The 14,710-nt window shown below is 36.8% G+C and overlaps 1 protein-coding gene across 7 annotated transcripts in view; it reads left to right on the forward strand.

The window, feature by feature from the left end:
• Window positions 1–14,710, forward strand: part of dnajc6 (DnaJ (Hsp40) homolog, subfamily C, member 6) — a 53,163-nt gene that overhangs the window by 26,218 nt on the left and 12,235 nt on the right. For all 7 annotated transcript variants that reach the window (XM_083566419.1, XM_083566418.1, XM_083566420.1 and 4 more), the window contains 5 exons: window positions 7,808–7,857; window positions 8,315–8,463; window positions 10,624–10,746; window positions 13,243–13,376; window positions 14,504–14,698. In XM_083566419.1, coding sequence (XP_083422545.1) covers window positions 7,808–7,857; window positions 8,315–8,463; window positions 10,624–10,746; window positions 13,243–13,376; window positions 14,504–14,698 — 651 coding nt within the window. The remainder of the gene's footprint in view (window positions 1–7,807; window positions 7,858–8,314; window positions 8,464–10,623; window positions 10,747–13,242; window positions 13,377–14,503; window positions 14,699–14,710) is intronic.

The raw sequence follows: 14,710 nt of genomic DNA on the forward strand, positions 1-14,710 counted from the left end.
CCTCCACTACATTTATTATCCTAAATTAGATGCACCTGTTTGAGGTCGTTAGCTGCATAAAGACACCTGTCCACCCCATACAATCAGTAAGAATCCAACTACTAACATGGCCAAGACCAAAGAGCTGTCCAAAGACACTAGAGACAAAATTGTACACCTCCACAAGGCTGGAAAGGGCTACGGGGAAATTGCCAAGCAGCTTGGTGAAACAAGGTCCACTGTTGGAGCAATCATTAGAAAATGGAAGAAGCTAAACATGACTGTCAATCTCCCCCGGATTGGGGCTCCATGCAAGATCTCACCTCGTGGGGTCTCAATGATCCTAAGGAGGGTAAGAAATCAGCCCAGATCTACACGGGAGGAGCTGGTCAATGACCTGAAAAGAGCTGGGACCACCGTTTCCAAGGTTACTGTTGGTAATACACTAAGACGTCATGGTTTGAAATCATGCATGGCATGGAAGGTTCCCCTGCTTAAACCAGCACATGTCCAGGCACGTTTTAAGTTTGCCAATGACCATTTGGATGATCCAGAGGAGTCATGGGAGAAAGTCATGTGGTCAGATGAGACCAAAATAGAACTTTTGGGTCATAATTCCACTAAACGTGTTTGGAGGAAGAAGAATGATGAGTACCATCCCAAGAACACCATCCCTATTGTGAAGCATGGGGGTGGTAGCATCATGCTTTGGGGGTGTTTTTCTGCACATGGGACAGGGCGACTGCACTGTATTAACTAGAGGATGACCGGGGCCATGTATTGCGAGATTTTGGGGAACAAGCTCGAGGCTGGGTCTTCCAACATGACAATGACCCGAAGCACACAGCCAGGATAACCAAGGTGGCTCTGTAAAAAGCATATCAAGGTTCTGGCGTGGCCTAGCCAGTCTCCAGACCTAAACCCAATAGAGAATCTTTGGAGGGAGCTCAAACTCCGTGTTTCTCAGCGACAGGCCAGAAACCTGACTGATCTAGAGAAGATCTGTGTGGAGGAGTGGGCCAAAATCCCTCCTGCAGTGTGTGCAAACCTGGTGAAAAACTACAGGAAACGTTTGACCTCTGTAATTGCAAACAAAGGCTACTGTACCAAACATTAACATTGACTTTCTCAGGTGTTCAAATACTTATTTGCAGCTGTATCATACAAATAAATAGTTAAAAAATCATATTATGATTTCTGGATTTTTTTTTTTAGATTATGTCTCTCACAGTGGACATGCACCTACGATGACAATTTCAGACCCCTCCATGATTTCTAAGTAGAAGAACTTGCAAAATAGCAGGGTGATCAAATACTTATTTTCCTCACTGTATATATAAAGAATATAAAGGATGGTCCACATGGACAAACTGAAAAAAGACTCAATAATGTTATTTTCTCCAGCAGTGCCCTCGAATATTACTCAGAAAGGTATAGATCACTTCATGAACAAAACTATAGATTTCTGACATGTTTAAGCTTATAATGTTATTTATTGATTGTTGTTTTTTATGTATGGATTTTTTCGCTTGGTTTTTTTTTTTTTTTTTTATGTGCCAAAAATTCTGGAGGTATACTTACTATCTGGATAAAAAGGGTTTTTTTTGACTGGGGTGACCAAATGTGATTGAAAAGTATATAATTTCAGCTATTTTAAGGCTGTTTCTTTGTGTACTGTGGATAGAATTTAAAATACTACTACTACAAATAATAATTAAAATAGATTTTTTCCAAATTCTTAGTATTGATGCCTTTATATTTAAAGCTTGTTACATTTCCATGTGTGACATTTGAAAGATGCCCCTTATTCAGAGCAACATAAAATGTACACGTGTTCATTTGTTTTGAACTTTATTTATTATTTGAAATTTATTTAGAGACGGAAAATGACAAGCAGCAGCTTCTAATTTGCCATTAACATCAAAGTATACAGAGAAAGAACTACGCAAGTATCACAATATCATTTGTCTTGAAGCTTATCTGTATTTCAATATTGACCCAATTACATACCAGTCCAAAAAAAAATACTGTATCTCTAGTTAAGGGCCTTGCTTAAGGGCCCAGACTTCACTCAGACAGAATGTAAGTGTTTAAGCCAATACGAGCACTATTTTGTGCAAAGTCTTTAACTTGAACTGCTCAAGTGTATAAATAAGATCATTGTAAGTTCTGGATAAGTGCCTTATACAGTAAATGTAAAAAAATATATATTCATTTAATATCCATGTCCAGTAAAATACTTGATATGATGCATTTTTTTTACCTCACTTGACCAAGGGTGCCAATAGTTCTGTAGATGACTGTACAAATGACCTCTTGATGTATAGAATAAAGTTTCTTAATCGGAATTGTTGCATATCTGATTTTTAAGACGACATCAGACGCCTAATCAATGTAATTTAAGTAGAGAGAGGAAATAAAAAAAATAAATAAAATCACAGTGTAAAAGGAGCTAGGAGGATGACGAGTCAGGCGTTATTTCTGCCGTTTTGATGCAGAAAATAGAAAAGGCGCATGAGCATGTTTGTTCGTCTTTCATCACAGTGCAGTCCTCTGTGCTTAAACAAGCAATGCAAATTCCTCGTTGCTGAATCAGCACTGTAGCACCACCGAAAATGAACCGCATAACACAAAAAAGCCCTGTCTGACACACTAAGTAGGCCAGTCGTGTCTGATGTTTGTCATTTGGATCGAAGCCCAAATCTGTTACATAAATGCAGTGATAGATCTCATTTATTATTCAAACTCGTTTGTCTCTCTTTAACTTGCACTCTTATTCATTATGAATAATCTGATTTTCTATATTAAGGTAGCCCAGTTTAGGCCATAATATGAAAAAAAAGAGGAAATATCTGTAACATACTAGTTTCCAATTTTTTTTACATTTTAATTTCAAAAAGATCTTTAAAAAAAAAAAAATCGCTTATATACATTGTGTCATGCATTGAGGCAGATGCAAATGCAGACTTATTCATATATAAAATGTAAATCACCACAAAACAAACCAAAGCACAAAGTAAGCAAACACATAACTTGAAATTCAGCTGACAATACAACTAGGAACAACAACCTTGAAAAAAAAAGGTTATATATGAGATTATGTAGAAATGCTAATTTATATATATATTTAAAACCAATTGACTAATCGAGTAAACCAATGACAATCACGATTAAATATTTTAATTGACTGACAGCCCTAATATATATATATATATATATATATATATATATATATATATATATATATATATATATATATATATATATATTATAATTTTTTTTTTTCATTGACTGACAGCCCTTAATTGACTTATCAGTCAATTACAATTTTTAATCGTGATTGTCATTGGTTTACTCGTGATTAATCACAACTTAATCGCACATTTTTATCTGTTTCAAATGTACCTTAAATGAACATTTAAAGTTTTTAATACTTTTGTCAACATGGGCATTGACAAAATATGGATGATTTGTGCAAATGTATGTTTATTATTAGTAAAACGATACAGAGCATGAAGAAGAAATATTCTTGTAAATGTTTTAAAATAATGTTGTATTAAATTTTGTAAATCATCAGGACACCAAACAGAACATTTGCTGTTTCCACACGGACGGTTATATTTGCCGGATGTGAGCATCATGAGGAATTTTGGTGCATGATTCAAGACTTCAGTAAAACAAATGTTTAGTGATTAAAAATGATATTTATTTATTATTATAAGTTTATCATTAATAAATGTGTGCTTTATTGAAGATTGTAATTTCGCCTCTTTCATATTCCTTTATTGATATCATTTTAATAAAAATGGTCAAACAGAATTACGCTGCTTTAATCGCGCGTCAGTCAAATTTGTGGCGTTGAAAAAATGTGCATTAATGCGTTATTAAAGTGTTAATTATGACAGCCTTAATATATGTTCTTTTGTCTGCAAAGGAGGAAAATAATGTGGTCCTGGATCTGTTTACGAAAAATCTCCAACAACTAATCTAACAGAAACCAAAATAAAATAAAATTCAAGGTCTAGCACACTAACTAAAAACAAAATCTAAATCTGAAGCTAACGGTAGGTAAAAAGTTCTCCCTAAAAGTTCAATATGCCACTTTACTGCCTCATTTGTAGTGTATTTCTGTAAATATGATATTGGATAATAAATTTGCAGGTAAGTAATACTGATGTGAATTAGAGGTTTTAATATTGGGATCTGCAAGGACTCATACATTTTAGAGCGATGTGTTCAGCTGTAACACATACGTGTCTATTTGACAATTGTATCGATTGTGGATGGTGTATACAGTCGAACCCACTTATCTCGACCTCGGTTAACTCGCCAACCCTATTAAGTCGACGTTTTTGAAGTGGAACCGCAAAATTCTCGCTTTGTCTAAGCATTTTTTTATTGGTTATGTCGATTTTTTTACGGCGCCGAACCCTAATATCTCGAGCACAAGGGGGGCAAATTTGACACTTAATGTCGGTTATGTCAGGAATCCCCCTGCCATGCCCCCTTCTGCGGCGGCATTCCCCGAAGCACCCTGCTTCTTCTCATGTGCGTGCCCCGCCCACATTGAGCTCGTCGCAGTCATGCTAATCACACACACCTGAGTCTCATTCACTCACTCATCCCATCTCCTAGTTAAGCCCCTCACCTCCACACACTCGCGGTCCGTTATTGTTTGGGCATGATCGTATGTGTTGGTTCATGGCGGTCTGTGTACCCGGATTACCCCGATCCTGCTGTTTTCCATGTTCACGCTGTCTGCACCACGTTTATCCGTTGCTGCCCAGCGCTGCGCTTTCCATAGCGCGGATCCGTGGATTCTCTACACGAACTGTCTCTGCTTTCACAGAACTTTGTGGACCACGCTCCCGGAGCGCACCGCTGGATATTACTGCTTCGCTACAAGTATTGGTGGATTATCTCTTGAGTATTCTCAATAAACTTTGTTTGCGTTTACTTCGCATTATACGCATTACAGGTTATCTCGATCCGCATGACCAATCAATCAAATCCTCCTTATACGCATTACAGGTTATCTCGATCCGCATGACCAATCAATCAAATCCTCCTTATACGCATTACAGGTTATCTCGATCCGCATGACCAATCAATCAAATCGCGGTAACGCTGTTGTGTAAAAAAACCTCCAAAAACACGTGCATGCACATTCTCATTTAATAACGCACATCATGTACATAAAGAAATTTCAAGCACGTTAATATTTTGCCGCCATATTGGTTTTCGTTTATCTCGATCATCGGTTATCTCAACGCTTTTTGGCGTCCCCCTAGGACATCGACATAACCGGGTTCCACTGTATTTGATAATAATTGGCTGGAATGTGTGCATTCTAACTGAATACAGAGGTATTAATATCTATTATTACCTCTGTATCTAATCTAATATCTATTAAAATTCATTCCAATAAATATATTTCCCTCACTTCTTTATCTCTGTGCTATTTAAATCAGCCGAAACTGTAGACCCGTAAATATAAATGAAAATGACGTGTGAATTTTGCCCATTCAGTCAATTTTGCACTGCAAACATAATTGATAGCTTTAACTTGTCAATGCTAGCAAGTGCCTATGATACAGTATAAGCAGGATAATCCACAGCTAGATGTGAGGTACACCTTTTTTATGTACTCTGTTTAGGCAAACAACTTTCACTTTGCTATAAGCATTTTATTCCACAGCTATTAAAATCATGTAACGTACACCTAGACTTGGATTATCCCCAGCATGCTCTGAGACTTGGTGGTCATGTGACGAGTTTGACCCAGGAAAAGCTTAGCTACATGCTAAACTAAAGGGCTTACACTAGAACAGTCGTGTTGTAGTTATCATAACTTGTTTACAGACGACTATTATTTGTATGTTGTTTTTTTTTTCCATGTCTGTACTTCTGTCACCCAAACCTCATGGCAGGTACTGCTGCGTGTGTGTGTGTGTGTGTGTGTGTGTGTGTGTGTGTGTGTGTGTGTGTGTGTGTGTGTGTGTGGGTCTTGTTACCACAGAGGATTAGAACAGCCGTCTGCTGATACACTCTATTATCTGATTAGAGGGATTGTAGACCAGTGTATACCAGTGACTGCTACATAACAGCACACCAGCTTCACTATAACCTATAAGGAGGCCAGTAATACACATGCAGTTTATTTACAGATATATGGCCTATTGTTTAATAGAACAAATAAAATATTTATTTATTAAAATCTGCTCTTAAAACTCATGATTCAGGTCTGGTACAGCTTGCATATGGTGTTTTACACTAGCGGTACTGTAATTGCTGTGTGGATGCAGCTAAGTGAATGTATGTGTATGTGCACGGTGCTTTGGGACAGACTGATGTGATATCCAGAGTAGACTCTCATCTCACTCCTGTTGTTTCCAGGATAAAACATTTACTGAAACTACTATAATCGCTAGAATGTGATGCTTAAAGGCTTTTGGTTATTTTTGGTAGCTGGGAAGCATGAACAAATTATAATTCCATTAGATGGATAAGTGATGGCTCCCAGTTGCATGTTTCGGTTGTCTAAAACCTATAGTAATTGTTATACTCAAATACATCACTGTTATATATCACTGTATACTGTTATGAGCTCTATAAGTATGAAATAGACCACTTCGGAAAATGCAATATAAGCAAATTTGCGGTGGTAATAATAACTTTTGGTAACTACCCCATTGTTAAATATTTTCTTATGTCAGCATGCTGCAAAGTGTAGTTTGCAGTTCAGTTTACTGATTTCTATTCATTAATTATCATTCCTGATAATCTAAGCTGAATAATAATTGAAATAAGTAAGTCCTTTATTTAGTCCTTTATTTAAGGACTAATAGTCCTTTATTTAACATTTATGATGGGGGTCGCAAGTGTCAATGCTTTGTAACGGTACATTTTCTGCAGTGGGGAAGTCTTCATCATAGAGGATTTTGCATTTTCTGGTAAAGGATCACCAGATAAGCAGGGGCGCCGCTAGGGTTTTTGGCCCCCCTGGCTAATTTGGCTGAACTTTTTGCTACATGTAACTACAATCATTATCAATAAGCATAATTATTGCGTAGAACTAAATTTTGAAGGGTTTATTAAATTAACTGAAATTATGCATACTGTATACAGTAAAGCAATTAGCACCATTGTATGGTCTCTCTCACACACAGACACAACTAAAACACTCTCTGGTTGTCTTTTTTGTCTGTTGTCTGTCTTTTTCCCCAAGTGCCAGGTGGCGTGTTTTTTTCTCACAGTAAAATCTTTCATTAGATCTTTGAATCTTTGTTTTACTAAATCGTGTTGAACAGAGAGCATGACGAGACCGTTTAGTCTTTCATGAAACATTTCTGATCTGAGGTAATTCTTCACAAGTTTAAGTTTACTGAAGACTCTTTCTCCACTTGCAACACTCACACGCAAAGTGCAAAATATGCGCAAGGCAATGCATTCTTTCCCGTCTTGCTCTCTTCTCTTTTTCAATTTTTCCTTTTGACAATGTATTCCCCTTAAATTAAATGGGAAATATCTTTTGTGGAGCCAAAGCCATTAGAAAACAAGGTCTCTTGATAAGAGAAATGTTTCCGATACTACATCAGGTGTTTGCTGGGCCAGGGAGAATAATAAAAAAAGATAGCCTGCCCTGGCTGGGCACCTAATCTATTTGGACACTCGTGGTAAAGCCCTTGTTTTGTCTCATCATTACTGCCAAAGCATGAAAATGAATAATGCTTCTGAATAATGTGTAATATGTTGTCTGACTTGATGTTAATTAGAAACCAGGATTGTCAAAACATAAAATGGAATGTCTGCCGTTTGTTCACTACAGTTACACCAAAGGAGAACTGGACATTGTCTACATCACCTCACGTATCATAGGTGAGCATTTAAACTCATCTAAACAACTAAACACCCATTAAACAAGCATTGTGTGTCTCCTGTTTTGCTTACTTTTGCCTGTCTTTATAAAGAGGATGCCATGGGGTGATAGGTCACGGAGAAGCCACTTACTCATTGGCCATGTAATAGTGTTGTGTTTGTTCTCTCTTACACATTTTGCTTAATTCATCCAGATTAATTTGTAGTCCTAATGTCAGTCCTCATAGCTATAAATCAACATTCCTGACCAGCTCCGAATAGAATCATTGGATTATTTTAAAAGCCATTACGGCCTCGGTTGTGTAAGATCTGAATGAACAAAGTAACCCGACCCGATCTGAACTGTGCTCAGTAAATTGTTTTTGAGTGCTTTGTAGCTAATAAACTCAGTGTTTGGTGGAAGCAAGATTATAATCTGATTTTCTAACTGTAAATGCCCATCTTCATGCCCTGCCAGTGATGTCATATCCTGCAGAGACTGTGGAGCTGGGATACAGGAACCACGTGGAGGATATCCGCTCTTTTCTGGACTCGCGGCACGCTGATCATTACACGGTTTTCAACCTGTCCCAGAGGAACTACCGTGGAGCCAAGTTTTCCAACAGGGTGAGACAAAGTGCGCAGAGTCCAACCCTTGAGGGAGTGTCTCTGTTTTTCCTTTTTTGTAAATTGAAGTGATATGGAAGTCTCTGTGGAGCTGTGCAAACTATGGCTGAGTAATGAAAGAATTTGGGAAAGCTTTTCCTTTTTTATTCCATGGTAGCTGAATGAGTCATTCCTAATGTGGGCCTGATTATTTTAAATAGCGCAGTAAAATGAGTCAATTTCGTGATAAGCCTATTGGCTTTCCTCAGAATTTTCAGTTCTTCTTTAATATGCTCTGTTACTCATGGAAGCAAAAGACTCACCATTCTCTGGAATTCACTATATTACTTCTTGTTTTTCTTATTACTAACCAACCCAGATGTTGGCTTCTGGTAATAGCATAGATGTGCAGTATGCCTACATGCATTTCACTGAATGAAAGTGGAAGTTAACCAGCTTTATTCTTGCTGAGGGTGAGAAGAGTTATAAAAAAAAAACCTTTCGCCTGTGTTCTTCACACACATACAGGGTTGAGTTTCACAAAAGCAAAGATTATCTCTGAATGGCTAAGTGAGCATTGACTACTCTCTCTTAATTACGCTGATCTTTAATTTGCGATGCTTTTGGAAAACCAAGGCCAGACCATTTTTTTGTTCTATGTTTCTGGGCAGATTAAAATCTTCAGAAGGCTGTTTATATAACAGTCACCAGTGTTTTTTCTGTTTTTTTACTTCAATGCTGAGAAAAGAGCCAGGGAAGAAAAAACACCACTTCCATTTGATATGGGCCGGTTCTACTTTTACTAGACATATCAATTGTCAATTCTTCTAGAGTCAAAATGTTGAACCATTCACATCTGTGCAAAATACATGTACTGTACATATATTGTACAATACAACAGAATACAAGTATAGCACCCAAACAGTTATATAACACCAAAGCCAGCTAGATTAAGTATATACATATTAAGTACAAATGTACAGTACATGCTAATCAGATTTAAGAAAACAGATATTTAAATTAGCAAATGAACACCAAAGCTCATAGCAAAGATTGTGGGCATATTGTCTTCTGGAATTTAGCTAAAAAAAAAAAAAAATGTAAGTGGTTTCAGTGATTTTAGTGAGTATCTTCAGGGAAATTTCACTGTGTTCATGTAGTTACAAAACCAAAAACTATGTCAGTATTTATGTGGAAAAAAATAATATCCTGTATTTATTCTAGTGTATTTCTGTGTACTGAGTGTACCTCATGTGCACAACTCGATGAACTCACAAGCTACTGAATCAAGGTTATGAAATATAGAAAGTGCTCAGGATGCAAGCTATTAGATTCCACTTTTGATCAAATATTTCGAATGAATTAAATAGTGTTATGTAAGGTTTTTTGTTGTTGTTAGTTCGCTGCACTCTCGTGTAAGGATAATCTCTCATCACGATAAACTCAGTTTAGGATTGTGTCATTTCTATGCAGCAAACATTTTGCCAACTTCAAAGGGATGATATTATTAATTCATTAGTAGTGTCATAACCCAAAATGACCTTGAAGTCACATTCTGTCTTTTTTTCCCCCATGTATTTATAATTGTTGATTTATATTAATATATATTTATTTGTATATTTTTCAACAAAAGCATACAAGGCAGCATCCAATTGCATCTGATGTCTGAATACTTGCATGTATCGACATTTAAACACTAGAAGCTACACTGTTAATTAGTGATCAATTAATTAATCATTGTTAATGTAACACAGAAAATGTAGCTGACACTTGGTCAGCAAGCCAAAATATTGTGTTACATATCATACATTGGGATAAACAGTCTTCTGTTATCCTGACATACTTTCTTTATCACACGCCCTCTACTATAAATACACTCTTAATGAATACACTATAAATAACCTGCCAGCATCTTAGAATGATGCTTGTTATGAATGAATGTCAGTAGACTTTTAAACATTGCTATGTAGTGAAATCTGAAAAGGCTTTAATAATGGGAACATTACTTACACACTCACTCCTGTGGCACACGTGCCTCATTTGGTGTGATCAGCTTAATAAAATAGTGTATTTGTTTATAGATAAATGTAACATGTACAATATTACGGTCTCGTCAAGCTTAACATTCTGCTTCACATCACCATCTTTTGCTTTAGCTGTGTCACTTCCTTCTCTCTTCAGGTGTCCGAATGCAACTGGCCATCCAGACAAGCCCCAAGTCTTCACAACCTGTTTGCTGTGTGTAAGAACATGCACAACTGGCTCAAGCAAAACCCCAAGAACGTCTGTGTGATTACATGCTCGGTAAGAGAAGAAGCACCATTTTCTTTTCATATTAGTTCTTACTGATGAACATTCTGAGTTACAGCTTTGATTCATTTTCTCCTGATAGCTTATATTTTATTAAAAAAAATTTTTTGTTTGTTTTTTACTTTTTACATTATGAGGTGCATTTTGTAATTTATTCCAATTATAGATGGGATTTTGTAGATGATGGTGTTTATTGAGTTAGATTGCATAGTTGACATCTGCATAAACATCTGTTTGTAAAGTACAATAATTGAGTCAGATTTCATAGTTGACATCTGCATAAACATCTGTGTGTAAAGTACATTAACTGAGTCAGATTCCATAGTTGACATCTGCATAAACATCTGTGTGTAAAGTACATTAACTGAGTCAGATTTCATAGTTGACATCTGCATAAACATCTGTTTGTAAAGTACATTAATTGAGTCAGATTTCATAGTTGACATCTGCATAAACATCTGTTTGTAAAGTACATTTATTGAGTCAGATTTCATAGTTGACATCTGCATAAACATCTGTTTCTAAAGTACATTAATAGAAGTCATGCGAAGCAGCATGTTGAAGTCAGTGAAATCTACATTGTTTTTGGATCTTACTGTATATTTCATATTTTATTACTGAATCTTAATGCCACTGTTCGGTGGACAGTAAAGTAATTTTTATGTCTCCATTGCACAAGTAAATTTTTTCTTCGTAACCTCGTTTTTTCCACTCATTTTTATGTGCAGTATTTTACTTTTTACTCCGCTACATTTCAGAATATCATGCTGTTCCTCACTGTACATCAGTTCAGTTAAATTGTAACCTGTCAATTCTGACCTTACGGTTCTTGCGAGAGTTTAAACGCAGTACATGTATTTTCACTGTGTGTCTAACAATTGAACTCTGTCTCCATAAAAAGGTACAGTATGATGTGCAGGAGAATGGAACACTGCATTGCAGATGGAAGAGCTTTTTTTAAACACATTGCAAACAAACCAAAAGCCTAAGCAATACTGTACTTATGAAAGAAACTCATGATGAACACATCTTGTGTTTTATGCATGCATTTGTATAAATCCATCACAATCTTGTAAACGCTTTCTGATTCAGGCATGAAAATTTTTCATTGGTTGAATGGATTTTTTCCAGAACTATTCTGGATGGCTATCTCCAAAATAGTATATAGCATTAAATAATTATGAAAGCTTTTGTGTTCATTTTCTCCATGTATGGCAAATTTTAGGACTTCCTGTAGTGAAGAATAATTCAATAAATGTGAAGAAGGCCATTGTGCAACAATATTTAAGACTAAGACATACACTTAACAAAGGCTTGGATTTACCTCAAAAACAATGCTGTTGCAGATTTAGAAAGTAACACAAGTCCATTTTACTTAATTTTAAAGGTAATTTTATTAAAAGGAAGTTTATATAGCACTTCTAACAAAGGACATTGTCTCAAAGCAGCTTTACAGAAATAAAGGGACTATAAAGTTGTATAAAAAGAGTATATGTTTAGTGCCATTAAGTTTGTTCCTTATAATATTAGTCGGTTTGTGCCTCTTAGTGGGCACATGTGCATTAATGGAGGTCATGGGCTGAGAATATCTGAAATTTGGGCTGAGAAAATCTAAAATTTGTATAAATATAAATATACAGTGGAACCCGGTTATCTCGCCCTCGGTTACCTCGACAACCCTATTAAGTTGACGTTTTTGAAGTGGAACCGCCAAATTCTCGCTTTTTTATCGGTTATGTCGAATTTTTTATGTCGCCGAACCCTGATATCTCGAGCACAAGGGGGGAAAAATTTGCCATTTAACATCGGTTATCTCGGTAATCCGCGGTGCGCTTTGGGAAGAAAAGAGCAGCCGTTGAGAGAGTGCCGGTGGGAAGACACGTACCGGGATACGCATGCGCGATAACAACGACCGCCGTGAACCAACATATACCAACAATAACGGACAGTGAGAGTGTGGAAGTGTAAATAGGAGCTGGTGATGATGATAAATGAGCACCAGATGTGCGCGATTGAAGCCGGGGGCTTCAGAGAAAGCGGCCAAGAAAACACCTGCCACGCTGAAGGGGGCCGAAGGGGGCGTGGCAGGTGGATTCCTGACAGATAAACATGTACTGTATGCATTTTTATAGCATGCCTTCATCAAACAAATCGCGGCAACGCTGTTGTGTAAAAAAAACCTTCAGAAACACGTGCATGCACATTCTCATTTATTAACGCACATCATGTACATAAAGAAATTTCAAGCACGTTAATATACTGCCGCCATTTTGATTTTCGTTTATCTCGAACATTGGTTACCTCGATGCTTTTTGGCGACCCCCTAGGACATCGACATAACCGGGTTCCACTGTATATCATTTTAAAAGAACAACACAACTTTTTGAAGATTGTATACAACCATTACCAGTAATATTCAGTTTTTAATATGTTCAATGTTGTAAAACATTTGTGTGATATGTCATTATAGTGTGTCTTTTTACATCTCAGGATGGCAGGGGTCCTTCTGGTGTGCTGGTCTGTGCCATGTTCTGCTTCTGCCACCTTTTCACTAACCCGGTTAATGCCATGCAACTGCTCAGCGCCAAGAAACCCGGACAAGGCCTGTGGCCCTCACACCGGAGGTAAAAATAGTTCAAAACCAGAAATTATTAACCAAAATATTTTGAATTTGATTGAATTAGACGACCAAAATTTAACAATAGCGGTAAATGTAAGTTTCAAATTAAGTGAAAGCCTTGATTACATTCAGTATATAATACAGCACAGTGAAGTGTTATTTCTTTTTTTAATATTCCAGCTTGTTAGAAAATTGAGGTCAGAGCACTGGGTAAGGCATGATATAACACTACTGGAACAGAGAGGATTAAAAGCCTTGTTTAAGGGCCCAACAGTGGCAGCTTGGCAGAGCTGGGGCTTGAAATCCCAACCCAGAGCATTAACCATGTAATAATAACTAAAAAAGGATTATCATTAATATAATAATAGCCAGAAGTACCTAAGGTACTGTTCATTTCCTGCTTGAAAAATTTATTATGAATGATGGAAATCCCCTTCACAGAAGTGGGTATCATAAACATGGTGGTTTGCCCTTCCAGATCTTCATGCTGTAATGCCAGATATTCTTTTTATTGCAAAATCACCAAAAAAGTTTAACTAAATTGTTCGCACAAATGACCACATGGTGGTTTTACTTACGTATCATTAAATAACTTGACTTATAATTTTTTCAGGCATTAGCAAAAAAAAAAAAAAAAAAAGCTAGCTAGCACTGAAATGAATGGGAGCACCACAGAGGCTAGTAACACCACAAATTGTCTGGCTAGCATTGCACAGGGTAATAGAAAAGTAGTTACTGGCACAGTTATATACCAGTGAGTGTAAAAACAAATGATTTAGCCACTCATTACCCATTACGAAGGAAGTTACTGACCAGTTTATAATGGATAATGTTCTTGCTAGTTAAGTTGCTCAAGCCAAGCTAGCACTTAGCTAATGTTTTTTAGCTGGAAGGTGTATGAGTAGCACGGCAACCAATTGCTGAATTGGATCATATTAAGTCTATATGTAAGACTTAAAAATACATTATTTTGTTAACAAAAGCACTGAATTTTATCTTCCAATAGTAGATATATTTTTTTTTCAATTCAGGGAAATGTTGAGTTGTTTGCTTTTTTGTGTACCATTTACTGGTCCTATTGATTTATCACTTGCCAGATTGATATACTTCTGTGTGTGTGTGTTTGGTCAGGTACATAGGCTACGTGTGTAGCATGGTTTCAGAGAAGCCCATATTGCCCCACTCCAAACCGCTGGTAATCAAAACCGTCACAGTGAATCCCATACCCTGCTTCAACAAACAGCGCAGTGGCTGTCGACCTTTTTGTGACGTTCTGATTGGCGAGACAAAGATCTTCTCCACAGCACAGGAGTATGAGAGGATGAGGTTCGTCAGACA

This window comes from Silurus aristotelis (genome assembly GCF_946808225.1).
Source record: "Silurus aristotelis genome assembly, chromosome: 2".
NCBI lineage: Eukaryota > Metazoa > Chordata > Actinopteri > Siluriformes > Siluridae > Silurus > Silurus aristotelis.